At 35.1% G+C, this 23,021-nt stretch overlaps 1 protein-coding gene across 1 annotated transcript in view; it reads right to left on the minus strand.

The window, feature by feature from the left end:
* Nucleotides 1-366: 366 nt before the first annotated feature.
* Nucleotides 367-23,021, minus strand: part of LOC150105387 (eukaryotic translation initiation factor 5A-1-like) — a 36,614-nt gene continuing 13,959 nt past the window's right edge. The window contains exons 2-5 of the mRNA XM_090394127.1: nucleotides 21,088-21,281; nucleotides 18,784-18,888; nucleotides 6,601-6,738; nucleotides 367-1,093 (exon numbers count right to left, since the gene is read on the minus strand). Coding sequence (XP_090250253.1) covers nucleotides 1,034-1,093; nucleotides 6,601-6,738; nucleotides 18,784-18,888; nucleotides 21,088-21,252 — 468 coding nt within the window. The 5' untranslated portion in view covers nucleotides 21,253-21,281 and the 3' untranslated portion in view covers nucleotides 367-1,033. The remainder of the gene's footprint in view (nucleotides 1,094-6,600; nucleotides 6,739-18,783; nucleotides 18,889-21,087; nucleotides 21,282-23,021) is intronic.

Here is a 23,021-nt window from a genome sequence, read left to right on the forward strand (position 1 = left end):
GGCATAAAAATATCATAACCATTCAACCTTATCAAAACTAAATCAGAACATTTCCCTATTATTTTTGAATCAAGTAGTGATTCGAACGTTAAATAAGATGAAATACACAGATTTATATTCATGTAAATTTTTTTTTCCAGTTATTCAACCCTCGCATGCATATTATAATAGTATGAATTCTATGGTCGATTTTGTTGAGATGAGGCAAAAACCTTTTCCACATTAAACTGGTCCCCATTATCTTTTGTCCAAACTGCCAGCCTATTGAAATCATTCCGCAAATTCTACATTGCTTTGATAAATATACCCAGATTTGCATCATCAAATAATTGAATATTGCTGTTTAATTTGATACACACAAAAACAAAAATGTAAGATGTTTATTACAAGCAGACAAGTCTCAAGAAGTTTTTACAGGTGCTTTCTTTTCATTATATAAAAGAATAGCTTTCGAAAGCTAGTAGTTAAAAAAAAAAAAAAAATTGCATAAGTAGTTATTGCAGAAAAACTATCTTCCACTGATTATAAATAAAGTTATCTTTTATAACTTCTTAACTTTAAACAATGTATTAATAAAATATAATCATTTCTGTTATTAATGTACAATTAAACATCTGTACAGCATATTAAAACATCTTATATGGCAAAAGCTTTGAATTGTGAATAACACTATCTTTAAAGAGTATTGCATTAATTTCAAGGAAAATCTGGAAAGCAAGAAGAATGTATAAAACAATTAAAATAAATTTGTGCATAAATATGATTATAAGCTAGATTAGATTGAAGAGAGAAAATAAAAAAATAAAATAAAAGAACCACAACCATGATATACATTTCAAACAAAATTCATACATTGAGTGACAAGAATTTTACAGGATCTACACACACACAAAAAAAAAAAAAAAAAAAAAAAAAAAAAAAAAAGAGAGAGAGAGAGTAGGTCACAGATTAAATTTACACCACAAATTAAAGTTTAATTTGATGCAGATATATAGTTGAAAACTTCTATATTCTCTACAGATCCCTGAAAGTTTCAGCTAGCATTCTTGCAAGCAACTATGGCTTCTTCTCCAACAGCTGCCAACACAGTCACCTAAAAAAAAAGCCTTAAAATATTTCACAAACTTCAAAATCTAGTTATCATGTCAATTTATTTACAATGGGTAAGATTTTAAGTAAAGTCTTCTCTTATTTTTTAAACCAAGTATTCATAATTATTAGCCCATTTTCTTTACAGAATTCCACTAGCCTTTCTCCTCTCATTTCCATTACATATCTTCTTACTACACTCCTATTCTCTTCTTCTCCTCCCACAACTTCATTCCAGTCTCCCATTATAATCATATAGTATAATCTTCTACTCTAGCTGGTAAAGGGCAGCAGCTCTACTAATGCTTGCTGGAGCACTGCAGTGGAGAAGGCAACGAGAAACCACTCAACTAATATCCCTAGAAAATGTTAGTAGCAATAAAGGGACAACTACCAGCCTGGCAAACCAAGGTATGTCTCTTGGCACAGAGAGGAAAAGAAGGGGCACATTGGAATGGATACAATACCAGGAAATAAGGATGCTTCAAGCGCTGACATTTCTCCCGATCAAACATCTAAAAAGGACTTAAAACAAGCTATAAACAAATTGAAAATGGCACAGCTGGCATGAAATTCTGTCATGCTGTACCATCCATTGTACATTGTCAGCTAAAGCCATTAAGAATAAATTGGGTCGGGTAAATCTTGATTTAACACTTGACATTTTGAGCAACTCTCAGAACTCAAATAGAATGAAGAACACGAAAACTTACCCAAAAAGAACTTGTGGAAATTACATTGGCTAACTATCAAAATATTTATAATAATAATAATTGGTCATTTGAAGGGGATTTTGCAGTGAATGATTTCTAACACACATTATTCCCCCATAATCAAAAAGAATTCTCCATATTAAATAACATTTAATGCTATGATAGGATTAATCCTACCTGCACTGTGCCGAATCCCTATTGCAGAATGAAACACCAAACTTTCCAGGAGGATAAAGCTTGTCACATTCATATCACACTGGTTGTCATGTTTACTGACTAACTATGGATGTTCACATTGTCATTTTCATATTGTTATTTTATCAGAACTTGACCAGCACACTAGGGTGACAGTGTTAATATTTCCTAATCTTGGTCAACCCAACTAAGCTACTGCACACTTTATTCAAAGCACTTACAAAATTAGCATAAGTCATAAATCATGCATTTTGCTAATTTTCTGTTGTAACCATATGATTTTGGTAATCTAGTTTTCTTTTTACAAAGCTCTTGAATCATTTCAGTCGTGGTTACATTAATCTCTGTGTGTGTGTGTGTGTGTGTGTGTAGCAAAACCAGTCCGTTCAATCGTGATTGTGTCATGGTAGATCTTAAATAGGTTTTTAAAAGCCGTAAGTTAGAAAATGACCTTTCACTGACCATGTTGTTACCGGAAGCTTTGCAAATATTTTTAATGATATATCCTAACATCTAATGTTAGGATATATCATTCTGTCACACTTGGAAACTGCATCAACAGCATTTTTGCATGAAGCTATTGCAAACGGTTTTTTCAAATTTCTTATACCACAACTTGAATTTGGCATTCAAAATTGTTGGATTTTGTATAAGGTAAATCACCGGCATAAAATTCACACAATTGACGAAAATCTTCCATTGCACTTGGAGCATCTTTTCCATTTGGAAGAAGAGAAAAAATATATTTCAAAAATGTTGCGGTGCCGAGTGAAACATTCATGAAGTTGAGTCAATATTTAGTCAATAAAGGTACAAACAAATGGTCAACAAACATTAAGGTCCAATGACCATTGGACCTTAATGTTTGTTTTGATGAAGTCCTCGGCTTTTTAATATCAATATTAAAATTATTGGCTTTTATACATGCTTCATTGTAAATATAATGAAGAATCTGGTGTTTCACGAACAGTATTTAATTGAGCCACATCATCATCATCAACAAAATTCAGGACAATTAAGAGGTCACTGTCAAATTTTTGCATTATTTTAGACAATGGTAAGGTGTACGCAAATATTTTTTTGCAAGCTAAATAAAGATATTATAAATCTTAAAAGATATTAATATTATAAACAACAAGGACGACCTGTCTTTTAGGGATATTGAAGAAATTGTGTACCTTTTCAATTATGTTAATGCAATTTCTTATTTGTCACAGATATAGCATTTCCAAGTGCCAAATTCAAACTATGTGATGCACAATGAACATATAAAGCTTGTCGATATTATTATTACATAACACCTCCAGATAGTCCAAAGACATATCGAGGATGGGCACATATTCTACAACTCTCCGTCTTCACCAACCACAACTACAATCACATCATTAACGGCCAACGCTGTCAACCACCGACCACTACCACTAGTATTTTCACAGACAATCACAAACATCCCATGCCCACTGCGGGATTCGAACTCGCAGCCTTTTGGCTGAAGAGTCAGCCAACCAGGCCGGATATATAGATAAAAAATTAAAACAAAGTTTTAATTTTTATTGAACAAATAAATAAAATGATATAATTATGTTACTATTTACTTTTAATCAGATGGATGAGCTTCTCAACCTTGCAGAGTTGCAGGATATCTGGCTCAATATTGGTCAACTTCAGTCGAAGATCGGCATACACACTAAGATGGATTTTGTATTTTGTTTTTATTTGAAGGAGTGATGAAAATCATTTCTCGCAAAGATAGGTTGTAGAAAACATGAAGATTTTCGACTTCTTCAAATAATTCAGGAAATTCACTTCTCACTGAAGCGAGAGATCAAGAATTGAGCCATACCACGATCACAGAATTGCATTTTAAGCCCACCGTCACTTGAAAGCTCAATTACCTGCTCTTTTTTTGATAACGAAAGGTCGTGCTCGTGACTGCAAGCCTGAAATGGATCGTAAAATCACAGAAATTTCTTATAAAAAGTTATTCGGAAAATGTTTCCAATTTCTGTTTCAGAGTTTTGAGGTGGACACAAACCCTTTCCCAGTAGTTAAATTTTAAACTAATAAGTTTCGTGGCCCCATACAAAATAACCAGTTGTATTTACCTTTTGATTACTATCCAGGGAAGCTCCAAACCTCCCTTTCACCACGCGTTTGTAATCAGGCTACTGTTGATAGTGACTTTATATACACATTCAATATAAACAATTGTTGAATAATAACACAATAATGTAAGCATAATTACCGTAAAGGGAGGAAAGTCACAAAACAGAAAAATGTTCCTACAAACTGACCAGTTGTATTTACCTTTGAATGCTACTCGACACTAGTCGAGTGTCCAGCAAGTCAGCAAATCTTTCCTATCATTAAGCGTATTAATGTTATCGCATTACAACTGATGGGAATTCTGTGGATTCATTACAGACCTCTTCAGAAACTGTCATTACAAACTCGTTTTGTATTATCACTGTCATCCGAGATATTTTTCCATTTAAAGAAGGTACCAAATTTACTTATCCATAATTGAAACACTGTACTTACTCGCCTTTAACTCTCACCCCGAATTTACTTTTCGAAAAAAGAAATTAAAGTTTTGCATATACCTCGCAAATGAAAAAAAGCTGAAACACGTTCAGAGCAGGGCGATAGTAACTTGCTCCTGCGGTAAACAACACGCCCTCCTCCAATAGCCACTATATTGCAGAGGCAAGAAAAAGAAGTATTTTTATTATGTCAGTAAATAAGGCATAAGCAGTCTGTGTAATATATTTCTCAATAAACAGAGCAATTAAAGACAACTGGGATAAAAAGGACACTAATTAATAAATCACGTCCACTCATACAGAAACTATGCTGTATATATACTCAAGCAAAACCAATGTTGCACCAGCAAACACAGTATTTAACTAAAAACCATTGTTATTAATTAGATTGTGAGAGTTTGCTCGGCAGCAATAAAATTCAACCGAAAGTGTTAAAATTTGTAAACGTGTTGAAACTAACAATAAAAATCAACCAACGACAAGCAATTGGTTGAAATGTGGCCAAGTGGATAACACATGTTCACTTCAAATCTGACAAAACAGCAAGGGAAGGTGGAAGCAATAAAACCATATTGTTTTTCACTTCACCCCTCTTTTATTACTCGTCATTCTGCCGCTACAAATGAAAATAGTGGCAGAATGTTCATTCCATGAACATTCTGCTGTTATTTTATTATTATTTTTTTTAAGTATTCATTTTATTTTAATAATTTTTACTTATTCAATTTTAAATTGTTTTGTTTGGATAATTAAAACATAATTTATTTGGTTAATTTAAGCGCCTGTAGACCATAGGTTGGGAAACACTGTTATAGGGTTCTCTCACCTTATGTGACCCCTAATTCATAAGTAGTATAGAAATAGAAAATATGACACAACATAAATAAAAAATGAATTTTAATTAGGAAAAGTATTTGGGAAAATTTTCTAGAAAACTCCCCCCCCCCCCCCCCCCCCCAGGTGCACCACTGAGCTATGATGTATGCTTTGGAAACTGTGGCCCTGAGGAAAAATAACATCAGCAGGATGGAGGTAGTGGGAGATGAGAATGCTTAGGTGGATGTGCAGTGTGACCAGAAAGGACCACCTGAGAAATGACTGTAAAGGGAACGGTGAGTTACGAACTTAGGAGCAAAGATTGAGTGGTTTGGTCATGTGATGAGGAGGGAGGAAGAGTATGTGGGAAGAAAGGTCATGCAGATGGCCAAAGAAGAGATGGTGGAGGAGGACTTGAGGATGAAGAACTTGGATGTGGCTACAGCCCAAGATAGGAAGTTGTGGAGGAGACTCACCACAAACAGCGACCCTACTTAAGTGGGAAAAGCTGCAGAAGAAGTCAAGATTTAATAATACAAAACATATGGTAAGTGATAAGCTTATTATTTCTTTGTTATGAATCCTGCTGTCATTACTATTAATCTTGAAATAAAAATTTCTCAAATAGTAACAATGAAAGTGCTGATATTTGTAAATATATTTACACAATTTACTTTTAGCCAGCAGCAGCATGCATATCCTGCTGTTGTAGCAAAATAAACCAATTCTGATCTTAAACTTAAGATCTTATTTGTTCCTAACAGAGAAATATAATGAAATTTTAATTCTTTCTCTTACTCTTTTCCGATTAACATCAAAATATGGTTGCACAAGTTTTATGTTAGTAAATCCAAATAATATTACACTATTATTTTGAGCTATTAGCGAGCCTCTGTAGCTCAGTTGGTATAGATGAAGCCCTTTGGTCAGAAAGACCTGGGTTCGATTCCCGTCAGTAACATGAGGAACCTTTATCTGGTCTCTTTTGACAAAAGGCGAGTTAACCGGTCATGGTTACAATACATACCTTGACACCGCAAAGGTAGAATAGGAGGATTAAGTAAGTTTTCAGCAACCAGAATCTGTTTAGTTGAAAAGCTTTCAACAAGGTGCAAATTTTCATAATGACATATCAAATTATATAAGTAAGCTTGGGCAGCTGGCAAATTAATCTGTGCATGCTAATATTTTTCCCTCCTTTAAAAAAAAGTTATACACATTAAAATTGTTGCAAATATACTTACAATAACTGAAATATCCTCTCTGAGGAATTCTTCTTTTATTTTTTGACCCAAGTCACCTTCAGGAATTCTAAGATCATCCCGAGTTTCACCTTTATCATTCATCAGAGTGACAAAGCCATCATCACTAATATCTATAAGCTGAAATATTAAGTAAGTGTCATTATGCAAAATTAAGTCACTACAGCTAATGAATGAATATTCCATTATGAGATGAAATCACAATTGTGCAGAAAGATGTAAACAACTGATAACTAAAACTGTTTGTACTTATGTGATGGCAAAACAAGGAAATATAAAGAATCAGAATTTTTTTTAAAAATCACTCCACATGTGAGAGGATGAAAAGCCTATAGGAACTAAATGCTGTGTGTTTGTAGAGGCCAAGAGAAAAGTAACATCTTGATATTTTTTTTTGAAGAGTTCAAGGCTATCAAATTCCAGACATATACCCTTAGAGCAGTGTTTCCCAACATTTTTTGGATCATGCCCACCTCAACTCAATGCCTCAAAGATTTTGATGCCCCCTCTAACATAATAGTCAACCAAGTTTTGAAAATAGTATAATATATGCACTTTTGGATTTTGGTATTTTGTTTCTGTCTCGTCAGAAAACCATGCCACTATTCCTTTTATGTTAAATAAATTTCTAATAGACTCATCATTTTGATTTTCTGAGAGTTCTTCTTGATACTGTATGTATGTTGACTGCTGTACTAGTGATGCCAGCTTTTTATCTCGGAAATTCAGGATCGCAACATCGACAATGGCAAATTTTTTGAGTATATCGGTGATGTGATGAATGCAACGTCATTTTCTAATTGCCCCGCGTTGGGAAACACTGCCTTAGAGGATGTACAGGATCTTATGATAGTACTATATGAAAAGTCATTACTAATTTCCTATCAACAATTTCCCTCCAGATTAGCCTTCATCTGTCAACATTTCAATATTATCAGATTATTTCTGTTTTCTAAAAGGCACTTTTTACTGTATCAATCCACCTACATTCTGGTCTTCCTCTGGCTCTTTTTTCTTGCTGTCCTGGGAAAGAACACTTGTATAGCTAATCTGTCCTTGACCATACCACCCCACCCGAGATTAGCTCTGTTAACAATATCAAGTTCTTTCCTAATATCCTCATTTTTAATATGATACTGCCATTAATGCCATCCGTTCAGTCCCCTAATCTTTGTCAGGATTCTTATCTGTGGTCTCCAGATCAAGAATTTTAATCCAGCATTCAGATCCATAAGTTAAAATTGGTTTGAACACTGTCTTGTTGAAACTTGTCTAGTTTAGTACTTTGACTAACCTCTCTCTTATTCCATATAAATTTATTTGCCACTTCTCTTTAATATTTATATTAATAATATTATAAGAGTGGAGGGAAAAAAGCAGTTTTAGCAACTTAGATACAAACTACTAGAATTCATGAATAAGATACTAAAATGTTATGATGATCCCCATCTTCAAAAAAAGCAATATTAATGAATGTTACAGAGGCATTAGGCTTTTAAATACCAGATATTAAAATATACTCAAGTCTCTTAAAGAACAAATTAAACAAATATTATGAAAATAGTTTTGGAGAGGAACAAAATGGTTTCCGTAAAGGCAGATCCTGCACAGATGCTTTTCATTCTCAAGCTTTTGAAAGAAAAAAGAATTCAATTTAAAGACCCATTTAGAGGGATGAATTCTGGATTATTGGAGTAGAGCTCTCAGAGTACCCATATATAAAAAGGGAAATTAAACTGAATGTGAGAATTACAGAGGCATTTTTCTACTGAGTGTTCCTGGTAAGATTTATGCAAGTACAAGTATCGCTCGATTAACGTGGTTAATTAATCCCTTGATGTTACCGTGTATATCAAAATCACATTAATCAAATCTAATAATTAATGGTAAAAATGACAATTCGTCCATGATCGATCACTGTATTAATAAAATTTGTTTTATATGGTACTCTTTTAGGAAAGATAAAAAATGAATGCAAAGTAAAGGTTTAATAAATGCGTGTACCTACATTATTTACTGCAATCTTTTTTTATCAAAAGTCGTTTGAACAGTTTGTTTTTTTCTTATCAACAAGCAATAAAACATTAAGGAAAAACACTGCAAATATAATACATGATGGTATAAATTAAGTGGATATTGAATCCAACATTATTTCATAGCCGAATATAGAAACAAAGTTTCGGCACATGCAAGCATAAGCAACCTTATGGGCAAATCGTAGTAATGGTGGAGTATGCTCCAGATCACTTTACATCATGGAAAATACTAATGAAAACGCATCTCCTAGAGGAGATGTATGATAAATAAGCCTATGGCTCTCTATTTCAATAACACATGATTTATTTATTTTCAGTTACAATCTAGAAATTATTGAACAAATAATAATAAAAAAAAAACGCAACTAAACCATACTATACTGACCTCGGAAGTTGCGGTATCTCTCAGTACAATTTACTGTCAAACCTTTACATAACACGTGTTAAACCCAACTGACAGCAAAAAACAGTGCGAAATATCACTTGTAACATATGAATGCATAGTCACTCATGACCTCCAAGTTATACACTGAATTGTATAAGGATATTTATATTAAACATTTTGCACGTATCTGTGAACTCCGCAGAGTTAAAGGCACGTTAATCAAAACTCTTGCCGCATATACCAAGGGATTGCCACAATTAATTTCGCTGCGTTAAGCAAGGGATACCTGTATACCTGAAAAACGGTTGAGAAGGATTGTGGAAGAAAAGCTTGGATTCAGGCCAAATAGGACTATTAGGATCAGATTTTCACTTTACAACAAATGGTTGAGAAATCATGGGAATATAACAAAAATCTGTATTTAGATTTTGTAGACTAGCAGAAGGCACATGACAAGGTGCCAAGAGGAAAGCTATTCAAATTACTACAGTTATATGGGCATTATACCTAGCAATAAATACTTATTTTGAGCTGTAAGTCAACAGTTAGAATTGAAAGGGGTATAGGAAGATATTTTTATGTCAATCTATATGGATCACATTATGAAGGAAAGTGGTACTAAACCTGATATCAAAATTGGAGATACTAATCTCGGCTCTTTGCTTTATGCAGACGATATTATACTTCTAAATAAATCTGCTCCAAGTTTCTCCTCCACAATTTTTCTTAGCAGTTTTTCAAGAATACCTGCATAAATCCTACCAAGAATACTCAGAGAAATTCATCTCATTTTCATATTCAGCTTTACCCCCCCCCCAAGGATATCCTTTTTTACAGTTTTCATTTATGTCTCCTTTATCATCTCTAATTCCTTTTACAGTACTCTTTCCTCCATTTCTGAGCTTTTTCAATAACCTCCAGAATATTTTAGCACTTTCCTGATATTCATTTTCTATGTTCTCACCAAAGTCTTCTCATGACTTCTGTTTAGTGCTCATTTACACAATGCTTTACTTTCTTACATTCTTGCAGATTACCTCACCACATGCCTATTAGGCTGAATCCAAGTTTTCTTTAGGGATTGAGACTATATCTTCAAGGTTTGGTTCTTGTTTTCAAGTTCTGTTCTTCTTGAATAATATTTGTTTATTTGATCCTACACTTCACATGTGATAGCTGTTCAACTCTGATTTGCTTCAAAAATCTTACAGACCCTTGTTTTCAATATGAAGAAGTTAAATTTTATCCTGCTCAACACCAAATGATGATCACTTCCTCTGTAAACTTGTGTCATGAACCAGTGGGAAAACATCAGTCTACAATAACAGTCTATAGGAATGATTCAAGTCAGTTCTGTTCAACAGCACCTGTGAAAATATCTCTAGAAGAGATACAATGCAGAAACTGGCTATCTAGGAGACAGTTGCCAGAGGGGAGGGGGGGTTGATTTATCCAAACAGTCATTATCTGAACAGAAGTAGTCTTATATGCACTACCAAAAATGTTAGAGCAATATTCTAAGGTCAGGTGGATTTGTGAATAGTAGCTGGAGAGATGAAAATAATGCATGAAGTAAAAAAAAAAAGAAAAAAAGAATAACCAAGTTGTTCTCAAACTAATGATGCTCTAAATGCAATGCAGTTATGGCAGGAAAGGCTAACTGTGTCAAGTCATAAATGAGATCTGGGCTTGACTTAAGCTGACAATTTTGAAAGATAAGGTGAGAACTAAGATCTTTTGCAAAGAAAAAACAAACTAATGTTTTGGAAGCATTAAATGTGACAAGGTTGTTATCACCCATCAAAGGATAGCATAAAGATCATTGCATAGGGCTAACAGTAGCTGGATCTTGAAGATTGAGATGTTTGACCCCTGCAAGGTTTGTTGTATGAGCTGGATGAGGAGTATGTTGTGACCAGCAAAACCGTGGATGGGGTTTGAAGTCAATAAGAGAAGATTGTTGTACAAAAGGAAGGTGAGATAAGAGGAACACCTGAAGACAAAACATCCTCTATCATTATGCAAAACAAAAAACCAAAGAGAAAACTGGAAATCCAATTATGAAAGGCAGACCATAAGATGACAATTTGCTGGGAAGTTGATGCCAAGCTAACAAATATCTTGGAAAAGTTAAGTGCAACAGCACAAATTTCTCCAAACCTTTCCACGACATGCATACAGATATGATGAGGACCTTGACTACCAGAATCTATATTGGTGGTCAGGAATTAGTCGACAGTTTTCCATGTGATGAAAAGGTTCATGACTTTTCCTATTACTTTAGACAAACGATGCGAATGCAAGAAATTCTTATCTCCTATTTTTGGAAATGGATATGAGCTTGATTTCATGCAGTTTATTTATTCTTATGGCAAAAGCAGCTACAGGTCTATGTCCAAACCAGAAAGGCCAATTGAGGACCTCATCTGCCACTTCATGGATGTCCTGGAGGCCACCATCATGAAATTGGTGCCTTGGGCAGTCATTCACAATACGAGTGATCCCCTGGGCCACAAGGGAACAGTCACAGTAAGGGTGGTCTGATAGTATCCATTTATGCAGCAGTTAGCCACATCTGCCCTGGTTAGTTCTGATCCTGTTGATAGATATGAAAAGCAAAACCAGACTGCACTGCACACAGATCTTCAACCAGGAAACATTGTTGAACCTTTTGGATTGTTGGAAGAATGTTCTCTCCACACGTCAGGTGTTGATGGTAAGGCAGCTGAAGAGAGTTCGTCCATGGACCAGAAAGGGTTTCTTGATTTTAGGCAAAGATTAGGTGGTGCAGGGGCAGGATGCTTATTACTCTACTAAATACTTTAATTGAGGCTTATCTTCCCCATATATTTGGGGGAGCAATGTTAGATAGGACAGGCAGCCAGGGGTGCTTCTCAGTGTCCTACTAATTGTGTGCATGGCAGAGTTTAACTGGGTGTCTATAATGGGAGGGGGGGGGAGGATTGAAACAGCCCCCCTACACACAATAATGTCACCCTTGTGGTACATTGCTGGTGCTTCAGACACATGAAGCCCCAGAGATGTAACACGAAGATAAACGTCTCAAACCAGGCACCAAAGCCTCCTGGACCACTTACAGCAACCATGATAAAAACTTTCATGCAGTGATGAAGGATGTGTTAGTTCAGGAGCACAACTGGCAGGATAACACCAGCACTAGACACTTTTTTTTTTTTTTTTTTTGAATCCCACTGGCTCAAGATTTTTCAGTGATGTTGCTATACTGCTCTCTGGGCAAAAATTGCACCCAACAGCTCTTGCAAGGGACTAAAAGGGATAACTTGTTTTCTTAGGGGAGTATTCTACATTTCACAGTCAGACTTAAAAATGTTTCTATTATTTTGTAAGCGTTGAATGCCCAACATAGGCCATGTATGAAGAGTTGCAGTTTGTCTCAAGCTACACTAGTGGCCAAAATTGTGGAAACCTTTTGGAAAAAGTGTATTTTTGAGGTTCGATGGCTCATAACAGCACTTTTTTTTTGGTATAATGGCATAAAATTATATATCAATGGAAAGATAATTTAATCAAAAATGTAATGCAATAACTTTTATGAAGGATTTTTTTTTTTATTAGAACAGCAGTTATAAAGAAGAAAAAATGAAACACAGAAAAAATGAGATATACAAAAGTTCTCACAATGCGAGTTAATACTTAATTGGGTAACCTTTAGTGTTAATTACGGGCTTACAACGCCTTCCCATGGAGTGAACCAAGTTTTTTAGTTCTGCAGCTGTTATTCATTTATGTATTTTGGGGCATTTATATTCCCATTAATCACGCAAATTCTGCCCACACCTTTTGATGTCATACAACCCCAGATCATAACATTAAGTGGGTGTTTCACGGTAGGTGTAATACAAACAGGATGCAAATCTTCTCCAGTTCTTCTTATGTATTTTATGCCATCACTACCAAACAGGGAGATTTTGGTCTCATCACTCCAAATAACATTGTCCAGTTAACATGGGTTTTAGCCCAGTTAATATAATGCAAAAACACATTATATTAAGTAAAATAACAGTATTCAAAATTTTCTGTAAACATTTTTGGAATGAAAGTAATGAAAAAAAAAAAATTTTTTTTAATTAAAGATTAATTTCTCCATCATAAGTTCCTGATATCTGGACCTATAAAAATACCTCCTTTCAATTTTGTGGAAGATAATTCCGGAATTTTATGCACAGATGTATTTAAAACACTCCTTTTTTCGACAAAGCCTTGAAAAATTGCTTCATTAATCCCAGCTTTATGTAAAGCGGGATGACCAGGTAAAAGGATTTTTTCCTGAGCAACCAAAGTTTCGTGTAACACATTTTTTACTTCCACGTTCTAATGTGACTCTTTCTGGCCATTCCTTCTTGATCGACTGTCCCACTAGCACAGGTATTTGGTGTATCCTCTTTGTTAGGCGAATTTTTGCAACCTCTTGAAGCCATTACAAACACCACTTAAAACACAGTTTTAAGTGGTGCTTGTAATGAATTTTAACAAATAAAATCCACACTATTACATGACACTATGTAAAAACATAGTGTCATGTAATAGTGTGGATTACACTAACTTCAGAAATATGATAACCTTAGTAGTCAAAGACTAAAGTTCAACTAAAGAATCACACAAGGAAATGTGTCTGTGACAAAAGGAAAGTCACCCGTTATCTCAGCGAATCAGATTCAAAGTAGCCACCTGCACTTTTATCTGCACCCCCCCCGCCTATCTTAAGAACGAGAAGTTTCATGGAAATTTCTTTATTTACCATAAAAAAGGCACTTATACAACTAAGTAGCTGTAAATAAAGGAGAATGAAAATAAATACGAACATGCTGAATTTAATCCAAATATTAATAAAAAAGATAAAATTAGAAATTGGTGGGTGATGGAAATTTTTTGCACTATTTTTTCTGAACTCAGCACCTAAAACTCTACAAGAATCAATTATTACTTATCAGACTTGTATATTCTGTTTTAAACACTGCTTGTTAGAATTTTAGGCTTCAATCCTGTCTTAATATCAGAAGGTTCAGATCTAGTTCCATTAGCCAATACCATGCTTTGGCTTTTGTATACAGCAGGCAACTGCTGTGGCTTCTTTAATAATTGGGGAGCGGAAGTCCTCCTCTATGTAAGGAATTGTACTTCTATCCCACTCTGTGATATGTGTCGTTCTTGAGAAACAAAAAGCTAACCCCGATTTTTCTTCTCTGTTATTATTGATCACCAATGTGTTCTTTTTGCTTAATTTCACGGCTACTTGAAGTCTGGCCGATGTAATTCAAGACGCACGAGCAGGGTATGTTGTAAACTCCAGCATATTTGAAGAAAGGATGGCTATCTTTTGGAGATCTTAAGAATTGCCTAATCGTTTCTGTGGGTTTAAAAGCCAGCTTCGAATAAGATTGCAAGACTCCTTAGACCACATAAAATAAGAGTGGCCTTTAAACCTACAGAAATGATTAGACAATTCTTAAGATCTCCAAAAGATAGCCATCCTTTCTTCAAATATGCTGGAGTTTACAACATACCCTGCTCGTGCGGCTTGAATTACATCGGCCAGACTTCAAGGGGCCTTGAAATTAGGCAAAAAGAACACATCGGTAACGTCAATAATAACAGAGAAGAAAAATTGGGATTAGCTTTTCATTTCTCAAGAACGAACCATATCATAGAGTGGGATAGAAGCACAATTATTAAAGAATTATTAAAGAAGCCATGCTTTGGCTGTCAGTAGGGCAAATTTTGATTAAACATTATCTTATGAGGTATTACTATTTCAAATACTCCCCAAATGCATTTTCTATAAATAAAATTTGTAGATTATATTCCCTCTAGTCTGAGTATAAAAATTTGGTGACCTGTCGATCTGTTTATTCAGAATCTTACTTGATATTCACCTATATTTTCTTCAGCATAAGGTTATATCCTTTTTAGCACATTAGATAAAAATTTTGTAGCTTGCTGACAGTAGCAATATCCACCTGTAATTTTTCCCCCCCCCATATGAAATCTACCAGCTTATACATGAGTGGCTAATTCACTTCCTCCATATTTAATGAGTTCAGCTACTATTTCATTGGTACCTGGTGCCCTGTTGGTTTTCAGCTGCTTTATACCTTCTTCTACTTCAAGCTAGTGAAGGTTTAAAATATTTCTGGGTGTATTCTGTTTAAAAGACTTATGATCATCACAATTTAGGAGTTTGTTAAAGTACTCTTTCCACCTGTTTGCTATTTCATCTCAGCATTAAAAAAAAGCTGCCATTTAATTACAGGATACCTGAAACCAACACTGCTAAAAGACCTGTATACTTTGGCTAGTATTGCACCCCCTTCAAATTTGAAGATCTGCATTCTCAGTTGACAAAAGAAACAGACAAATGAATGATGAACGCCACCCACTATTCGGCCAGACCACAGTACCCCAAAGACTAAGATCCTGACATAGCTTCCTAGCAACTGTTGAACCACTTAAAAACCCTCCAGAGACAAGACTTCAACAATGGCTTGCACTATATTCTGAGAACAATACTGGTATTCCAACAGCCGAAGATCTTCCACACGGTGCTCGCTTGGACTGGAATACTTGGAAAAGCCTCAACAGACTTCAAACAACAGGATGCTGCAAACAAGACCTCATCAAATGGGGCTACCTCACTGGACCAGACAATTGCGAGTGTGGGACAACCCAGTCCATGGAACACATTCTTTCTTGTCCCTTCTTCAATCACCTTGCACAAAAGAGGACCTTATATCCTGAACAGAAAGAGCAGTTGATACTGCTCTTTCTGTTCAGGATATAAGGTACTGGAGGAACATCTGAACATATTTACTGTATATAACTTATGTATAGTTTCTTTTTCTTCATATTTTATTTATTATTCCCTGTATAATTCACGTACCAAATTTAAGCTGTTCTCATTTGTAATGTATCCTAATTTGTTGTAAATAATGTTGTACTACTGTACCACTTGTGTTTGGATACGAAATAAATAAATAAAACCAGATGAATATTAAACTAACAAGTTTTTACACAGCATTAGTTACAATTTATCTTGTCGTTGCTCAGTTAAACAAGGCCCACGTTGCCTTCGCAGGAAAAACAATGAAAAGTCAGCTACTGGAAGAAATCCAGGAACACATCCCAACTCAACACCAGCAGAGTTCAAGATTGCTGCTATCAACATAACTAGCATCAATGGAATTAGCAGAAGAGTTGGATAAGTATCAGATCGACATAATAGGCATGGCTAAAACAGAGATGAAAACAGGCGAGAACTTTCTAAGCAACACATACAAAATGTTATATTCAGGTAATAATAATCACAGAAAAGGAGACACTACACATGAGGATAATCTTGAATGGCAGGCAATATCAAGTAGAGCGATGTGGGCAAATATCAGAATGGGGAACTGGACAATGAGACTTATGTTGCTATGGCCTGACAGAAGATTCTACACAGAAGGAAGACATGGAGGAATTTTTTGAGACATTAGAAAAGGCAGCTGTCACAATGAAAAAGTTTGTCCTTGTTGGAGATCCAAACAACAGAGTAGGAAATGATCAATAGAAATGTTTTGGGAAAATTTGGAGAAAAGCACGAAGCTAGTAATAACAGTAAATGCCTGTCAGATTTCTGTTCAGGATATGGATTAGTTATTACTAACACCATGTTCCAACATTATGTGTATAAATTCACATGGAGAGAAGATGCAAGAAATAAAGTCTCATTGTTGACAGCAATGTTTTTCCATTGGTTTCCATTAGTTTTTTTTTTTAAATCAAAGTTCAGCTGCTTGCTTTCAGAGATGAACTGCAGACTGAAATATACAAACATCATTAAAGAAAAAATGAAAAAGAGTTTGAAAACAAGAACCAAACCTTGGAGATCCAGTGGCAAATCCTGAAGGAAACATTAATTCAGCTGGAGAGGCATGTGGTGAGGTTGCCTGTAAAGATAGAAAAATCAGAAGTTCATGGCAGACTTGGGAAGTTAAAGAGGCAATCTAGGAAAAGAAGAAACCACATGGAAAATTCCTGGCAAGTTAATTTGCTTGCGCTCTTAGAGAATGCAGAGAAAAAGGTAAATGTCCTTATCAAAGAATACTTTGATAAGGAAAGAAATAACAGGAAGGTGGCAAAATATTTTGGAGGCTATTGAAAAAACTTAGAAATGGAAGAAAAAGTGCTATAAAAGGAATCAGCAATAATAAAGGCAACATGAAAACTGAAGATGAAATATATTCTATATGTCTGGAGTAATTGTTTTGAATGACTGCTAAAAAATAAGCAGTGCCAGCACGATGGTAGAAAACTCCCAAAAGGAATGGACTCAGAAGTGATAACCGTTTAAGTACTGAGCAGGACAAAATTGAATTCCACATTGAAAAGAAACATGTAAAAAAAATTTTAAAGCGAGTCCAAACTGAGCAGCTTTCAGTTGTGAACTGCAGACTAAAATACACCAATGTTATTCAAGAAAAAATGAAAGAGATTGAAAACAAAAACCAAACCTTTGGGATTCAGTCAAAAACCTTGAAGAAAATGGTTGTTGATTCAGCAAGACATGTAGAGTAGAAAAGTTACCAAAAGCTTGAAATATGGAAGGGCAGCTTAAGTAGATGAAATTCAACCAGAAATGCTCAAATATGGAGCTGTAAAAGAATTACAGAGGAATTTCTCTACTGAGCATTCCTAGTAAGATTTATGCATGTATTCTTGAAAAACTGCTAAGAAAAATTGTGAAGAAGACCAGGCTGGGTCCAAGGCCAAATAGAAGTGGTCAAGATTAGATTTTCAGACAAATAGCTGAGAAATATCACGAATATAACAAGGATCTGTTTTTGAGTTTTGTAGATCTAGAAAAGACATATGACAAGGTGCCAAGAGGGCACTTCAAAACTCTACAGTTATATGGTGTAAATAGGAAATTAATCAAGCAACCGTATTTAAGCTGTAAGCCAGAAGTTAGAATTGAAGGAGCTAAAGGAAGATGGTTTGATGTAAAATCAGGATTTTACATCAAAATTGAATAATTGCTGTAATAAATTTGGTAGCTAAACAAGTCATGAGAAGACTTTGACAAGAACATAGAAAATAAATATAAGGAAAGCAGCAAAGTCTCCGGGGAAAGTGTTTTCTGGCATGGCCAGTGGGGGCTTGTTGGTGGATGCTTTCCCTGGAATAAGAGCAGTTCTGCTCAGTGGTAGGATGATCCTGTTACCGAATGGAACCAACGCTCACTTGGATGATCTTTCAGTCATTCATAGGGAGTGGTCCGGGGTATCACCTATTTTTTTTTGAGAGGCCCTTAAACACCAGTCTCTGAAGAGAACCAACTAGTTTGAAACAGGTGTCAGGCCAGCGAAACCTTATCAAAATGGACCAATAAAAGGCAAATATATGGACGCTTGGGCAAGAGCTCATATGGTCTGCACTAGAACAACTCATAAATGCCGACAAGAGTATTTATTCCCATAAGCTCTCTGGTCAACTTTTTTTTTTTTTTTTTTTTTTAAAAACAACTTTCATAGTTTCCACATTTGGCTTTGAAATAATGCTGGATTTAATATCCATTTGATTTATATAATTTTGCATTACTGAACTGAAGCCTTTTGGCTCTTTATTTTAGTATATCAATTTAACATTTAATAAATGTTCAGTTATGAGTAGGTGGATCAAATTCATGTTTTCTAGGAAACATTTGTGTATAGAAAAAATACATACCTGAAAATCAGATCGATTGACATTTGGGACATCGATATTATGAGTTGATGGACATAGGTCTTCATATTTTTTATTTGTGAAGATATCCAATCCTACAAGATGTACCTATCAAGAAACAGAATAAGTTACATTATTCAGAGAAATACAAACAAAAGAGAACCATCACATGTGTAAAGCTTATCCTGCACACATTTTATCTCCATTGTTGCACATCTTTTCAAATTAGCAGTTTGCTTTCTGGCAGTACTTCATAAAGAAAATAATTAATGGCAGTTAACTGAAAATTTTATACTTCCCCCAAAGACAGCTATTTAACAATACAATATTGCTCATTGTTATAGTGAGTCATTATATTATACTCACAGAGATACAGTTTTTCTAAGCCGAGGATTCGCTGAAGTAAATTTCCTTCAGAACATTGATGTTAGGAATATCTGGCAAACAGCATATCTGCAATTCAGATATGCTGTTTGCATATCTGAATTGCAGACCATGGATTCAAATCCCATTGTTTGTGAATGTCTTTAGGCCAGAGACAATTTTTGCCACTCAATGTGAGACCAGCGCTTTGCTTACTGGGAAGTATCCAGGAAGCGGCACATTTGGTTTCAAAACAGTAGTTCTTAGATCATATAATCCTTAATTCACCTGCAGTACTAACAATAAGCTTACAACTTTTTAATAATAATACTTACTACCCATAAAAAATTAAAATTAAGGATATTTCGGTTCATTTGCTATAGCGAGCAAGTTCACTATAACTGTGGTTATTAGAGTAAGACTCGACTACTTACTTTCTCCAAACATTTGCATAAATTTAAATTCAAATTCCATCTGTTAAGCAACTGGCTGTAGGGTTGAATTTCACTGTAATAGGTATTCGTGAACATGCTTGGGCAGCAAATGGATTTCACTGTCTAATGTGAGACCATCACTCTTCTTAGTAGCTCCCCCCCCCCCCCCCAGTGGCAAAAAAAAAAAAAAAAAAAAAAAAAAAAAAAAAAAAAAAAAAAAACCTGATCACAATGTATTTCAGCACTGATCTGACAAAACTCTTCATTCTTTGAGCATTAGATTTGTCACACCAGTGCTGAAATACAGTGTAATCAGTAAAATAATGATGGAAAATGTAGTCAAATCATGATTATTGTTGTGCAAGAGGAAGAGAACATAACAAAATCCTGGCATGCCACATTAGTTGGAGAGAATGAAAATAGCAAACCATCTGTTGTTATTTATGCACTGTGAGAATTAGCAAATTAGCAACTGATTCCAAAAGGCTGAACATTGATTACAATATGGCAGCTAGCTAAGACTAGGACTCTATTCTAGAATTGATTGAAATTATCATTTGCTGGTGTTAACTCATGAGGTGTACAAGGTTATTTCCAATCAACAGGTTTTTTTAGTTTTCAGCATGAGATCACCTACCTATTTAGTGCAGAGATTCTTGAACTTTTTTGTGCCACTTATCAGAATAGTGTTGTTTCGAACATTATTCAAAATGCAAATTTCACACTATTACTCATCATCATCATCTATTGAATTTGCAAGAAAGTGACATTAAACCTTATATCAAACTTAGCCCTCTCCCCTCTCCTTTATCCAGATGTTTTACTCCTAAACAAATCCAGTGCAAGTCTTTAGAACTGTTTAACAAAATAAGAACATCTACAATGTTAAATCTTTATCCAACGAGAGACTTATCTCCTATTTAATTCTAGATCAGGCTCAACAACAGAAGAATGCAGTTTGCTTCCTCTTGTAACAAAAAATACTATCCTAGTTTCCCAGAAAGATGAAACTCCCTAAGAAATAATATCTTTAATTCTAATATTTCATAACCTACAAAATATTGCATCTATAGCTACCCTGGCTTGGCTTCTGGCATTAATTAACAATAATTTCAATGCAAACAATTCATATATTTTGATGACAGCACCTGAAAAATCACCCCTGGGGTGTTTTCTTTTAGCATATTAATAAGGATAATAATCAACATTATTCTGTGCCTGTCTTTGAAAATTAAATAAGTTACAAAAGTGCTCAAGAAAAATCCTAAATCACAAGTATTTATCAAAGGCAATATTATACAGGTTCAAGGCAAATGTTTGTATTTTCATAGATTCTTCATAACTTTCAAAACGTACACATTTTTCAAAATGAAAGTACTACTGCTTACCTAAGTATAAATGAATGATAGATATTATCCTTTTGTTACTTTACATATTTGCTAAGATGTATGAGCCATAAAATTTGAAAATAAGTAGAATTTAACTATAGTTAAGGAAGAATGATTATCACCTTGGCATGTCCATGTTTTCCAGTTTTTGAAGTACTCATTTCCATAATTTTACAAGCACGATTTTTTATCATCACAAAACCATTTTTACGAAGAGAAGAGCACTGCACTGGATATGTTGTCGATGCTCCTGCATTTGCTTCTGTGTAGTCTTCTTCGCCTTCCATTCTTTATTTAATATATATATATTTTGCGTCTGAAAGCAAGAGCTTATTTTGTTAAACATAATAACATCCAAGGAAAACATAAAAACAAAATGACTGTCCAGTAATTCCATTAAAAATTATACTTATTTTTATATTTGAATATCATATCCACAGTAAACCGATCAATAAATAAACATTTTTCATTTGTAAAACATGCAATAAGGTTTTATAAATTAGGTATAATTTGAATGAGACGAACATGAAATGAACATATTTATTTTGCATGTTTGGATTTTTGTCTCACTGTTAAGTACAAGCTGATCACAACGTAAATCTCCATTAAACCGCAATGTAATAATGTGGCCACTAAGACTGGTTCAAGATTCACAGTGCAAATGAAAACTTATTCATTAGCACAGGCAAGAAAGCAAAAATGTGAGAGCATGCAATAATGAACATTGACTTGAAATATTTAAAGAAACATAAGTATAACAGTGTAGTTGTGAACAATAGTGACAAAGGTTGCAAAACTGAAAGTGAGTCAAGGGAGTATACAGATGAAGGCATGAATGCTACTGCAGAGAACATAGGCAAATAATATGATGAGTTTGATAAACAGGTGACACGTAGAAGTGGTGGAAGGTAAGGAGAAAGACAAGGTAGTAGTGATGAAAGAAGCAGTATACTCAGTCTTACACAGTAAAGAATATGGGGTAAAACAAGTGGCATTGGGGTCACTAATGGGCAGAGATGCACAATACACAGCCTGTTTCCACAAAACAGGCGCTGGCATTTGCAGTGAGCATTCCTGTAGCAAAAGGATGTCTTCTTAGTTGGATAAAATCCCAACTAGATGGTGGTTGACATTCACCATCACACTGCTCATCGAGGGCCTATAGTAGCAAGTGTTATGTTTGGCCTCCACACCCCCACCTCCTTCTCCATGCAGTGTGAATAATACCCTTCAAGGGCATGCCTAACATACTTAGAAACCCACACCTGCCTCCATCTCAAGGGTACAGCAGCTAAAATGGTAATGCAGGTTGGGTGCCAGATAGTATCTAGGCTGAACCAGTCAGGAGGCTTTCTGATCAACTGGCGCATAATCCAACTGCCACATCACCTAGTGAAAGTTTGAGAAGTAGTATGTGGAAGGCATTGTCAAAGAGACTAGTCACTCTCTATGTGGGTGGCATATTTATGAGTCTACCTCACCCCCACTCTTACCTTGATCTTTTGAGACAGATAAACAACAATGATGGCAGCACTGTGAACATAATAAATCTCTCTCAATAACCAATTCTTCCAAATACAACATTTCGAATTTACCAGGATCCCTGCCAAACAAAAAAAATTCCACACCCACTTATGCCCAAATGATCCTCTTAATGATTCATTTTGCCACAAAGGAGGTACTTGTGCCTTTGTATGCTCTAAAATTACCTGCCAAAGAATGACAAATTTAAAATCCCCTGCTTTTGACCTTCTCTGACTGAAGGTTTACCATTTACTCCATTTACCAGTCCTCAAACTCGGAAAACCACAAAGACAGTTTCACCCTCCTCTCCTTTCCAACCATGCAAACAGCGAAGCCATCCTAAATATTCACAACTCCAACACTATAGATCAAGACAGACGTCATGAAAAGCTTTTGCTATGCAGATAGTGCAGCTACCCATCCGAATTCCAGATATCCCCCCCCCCCCCCATACACACTCCCAATACTCTTGATCTTTTAATTAATTATCCTTCCAGATACATTGTAGAAGTTACTCCCACCCACCCCTCTC

Source organism: Typopeltis vanoorti, chromosome 6 (genome assembly GCF_054136105.1).
Source record: "Typopeltis vanoorti isolate ZY-2024b chromosome 6, IOZ_Tvanoo_1.0, whole genome shotgun sequence".
Taxonomy (NCBI): domain Eukaryota; kingdom Metazoa; phylum Arthropoda; class Arachnida; order Uropygi; family Thelyphonidae; genus Typopeltis; species Typopeltis vanoorti.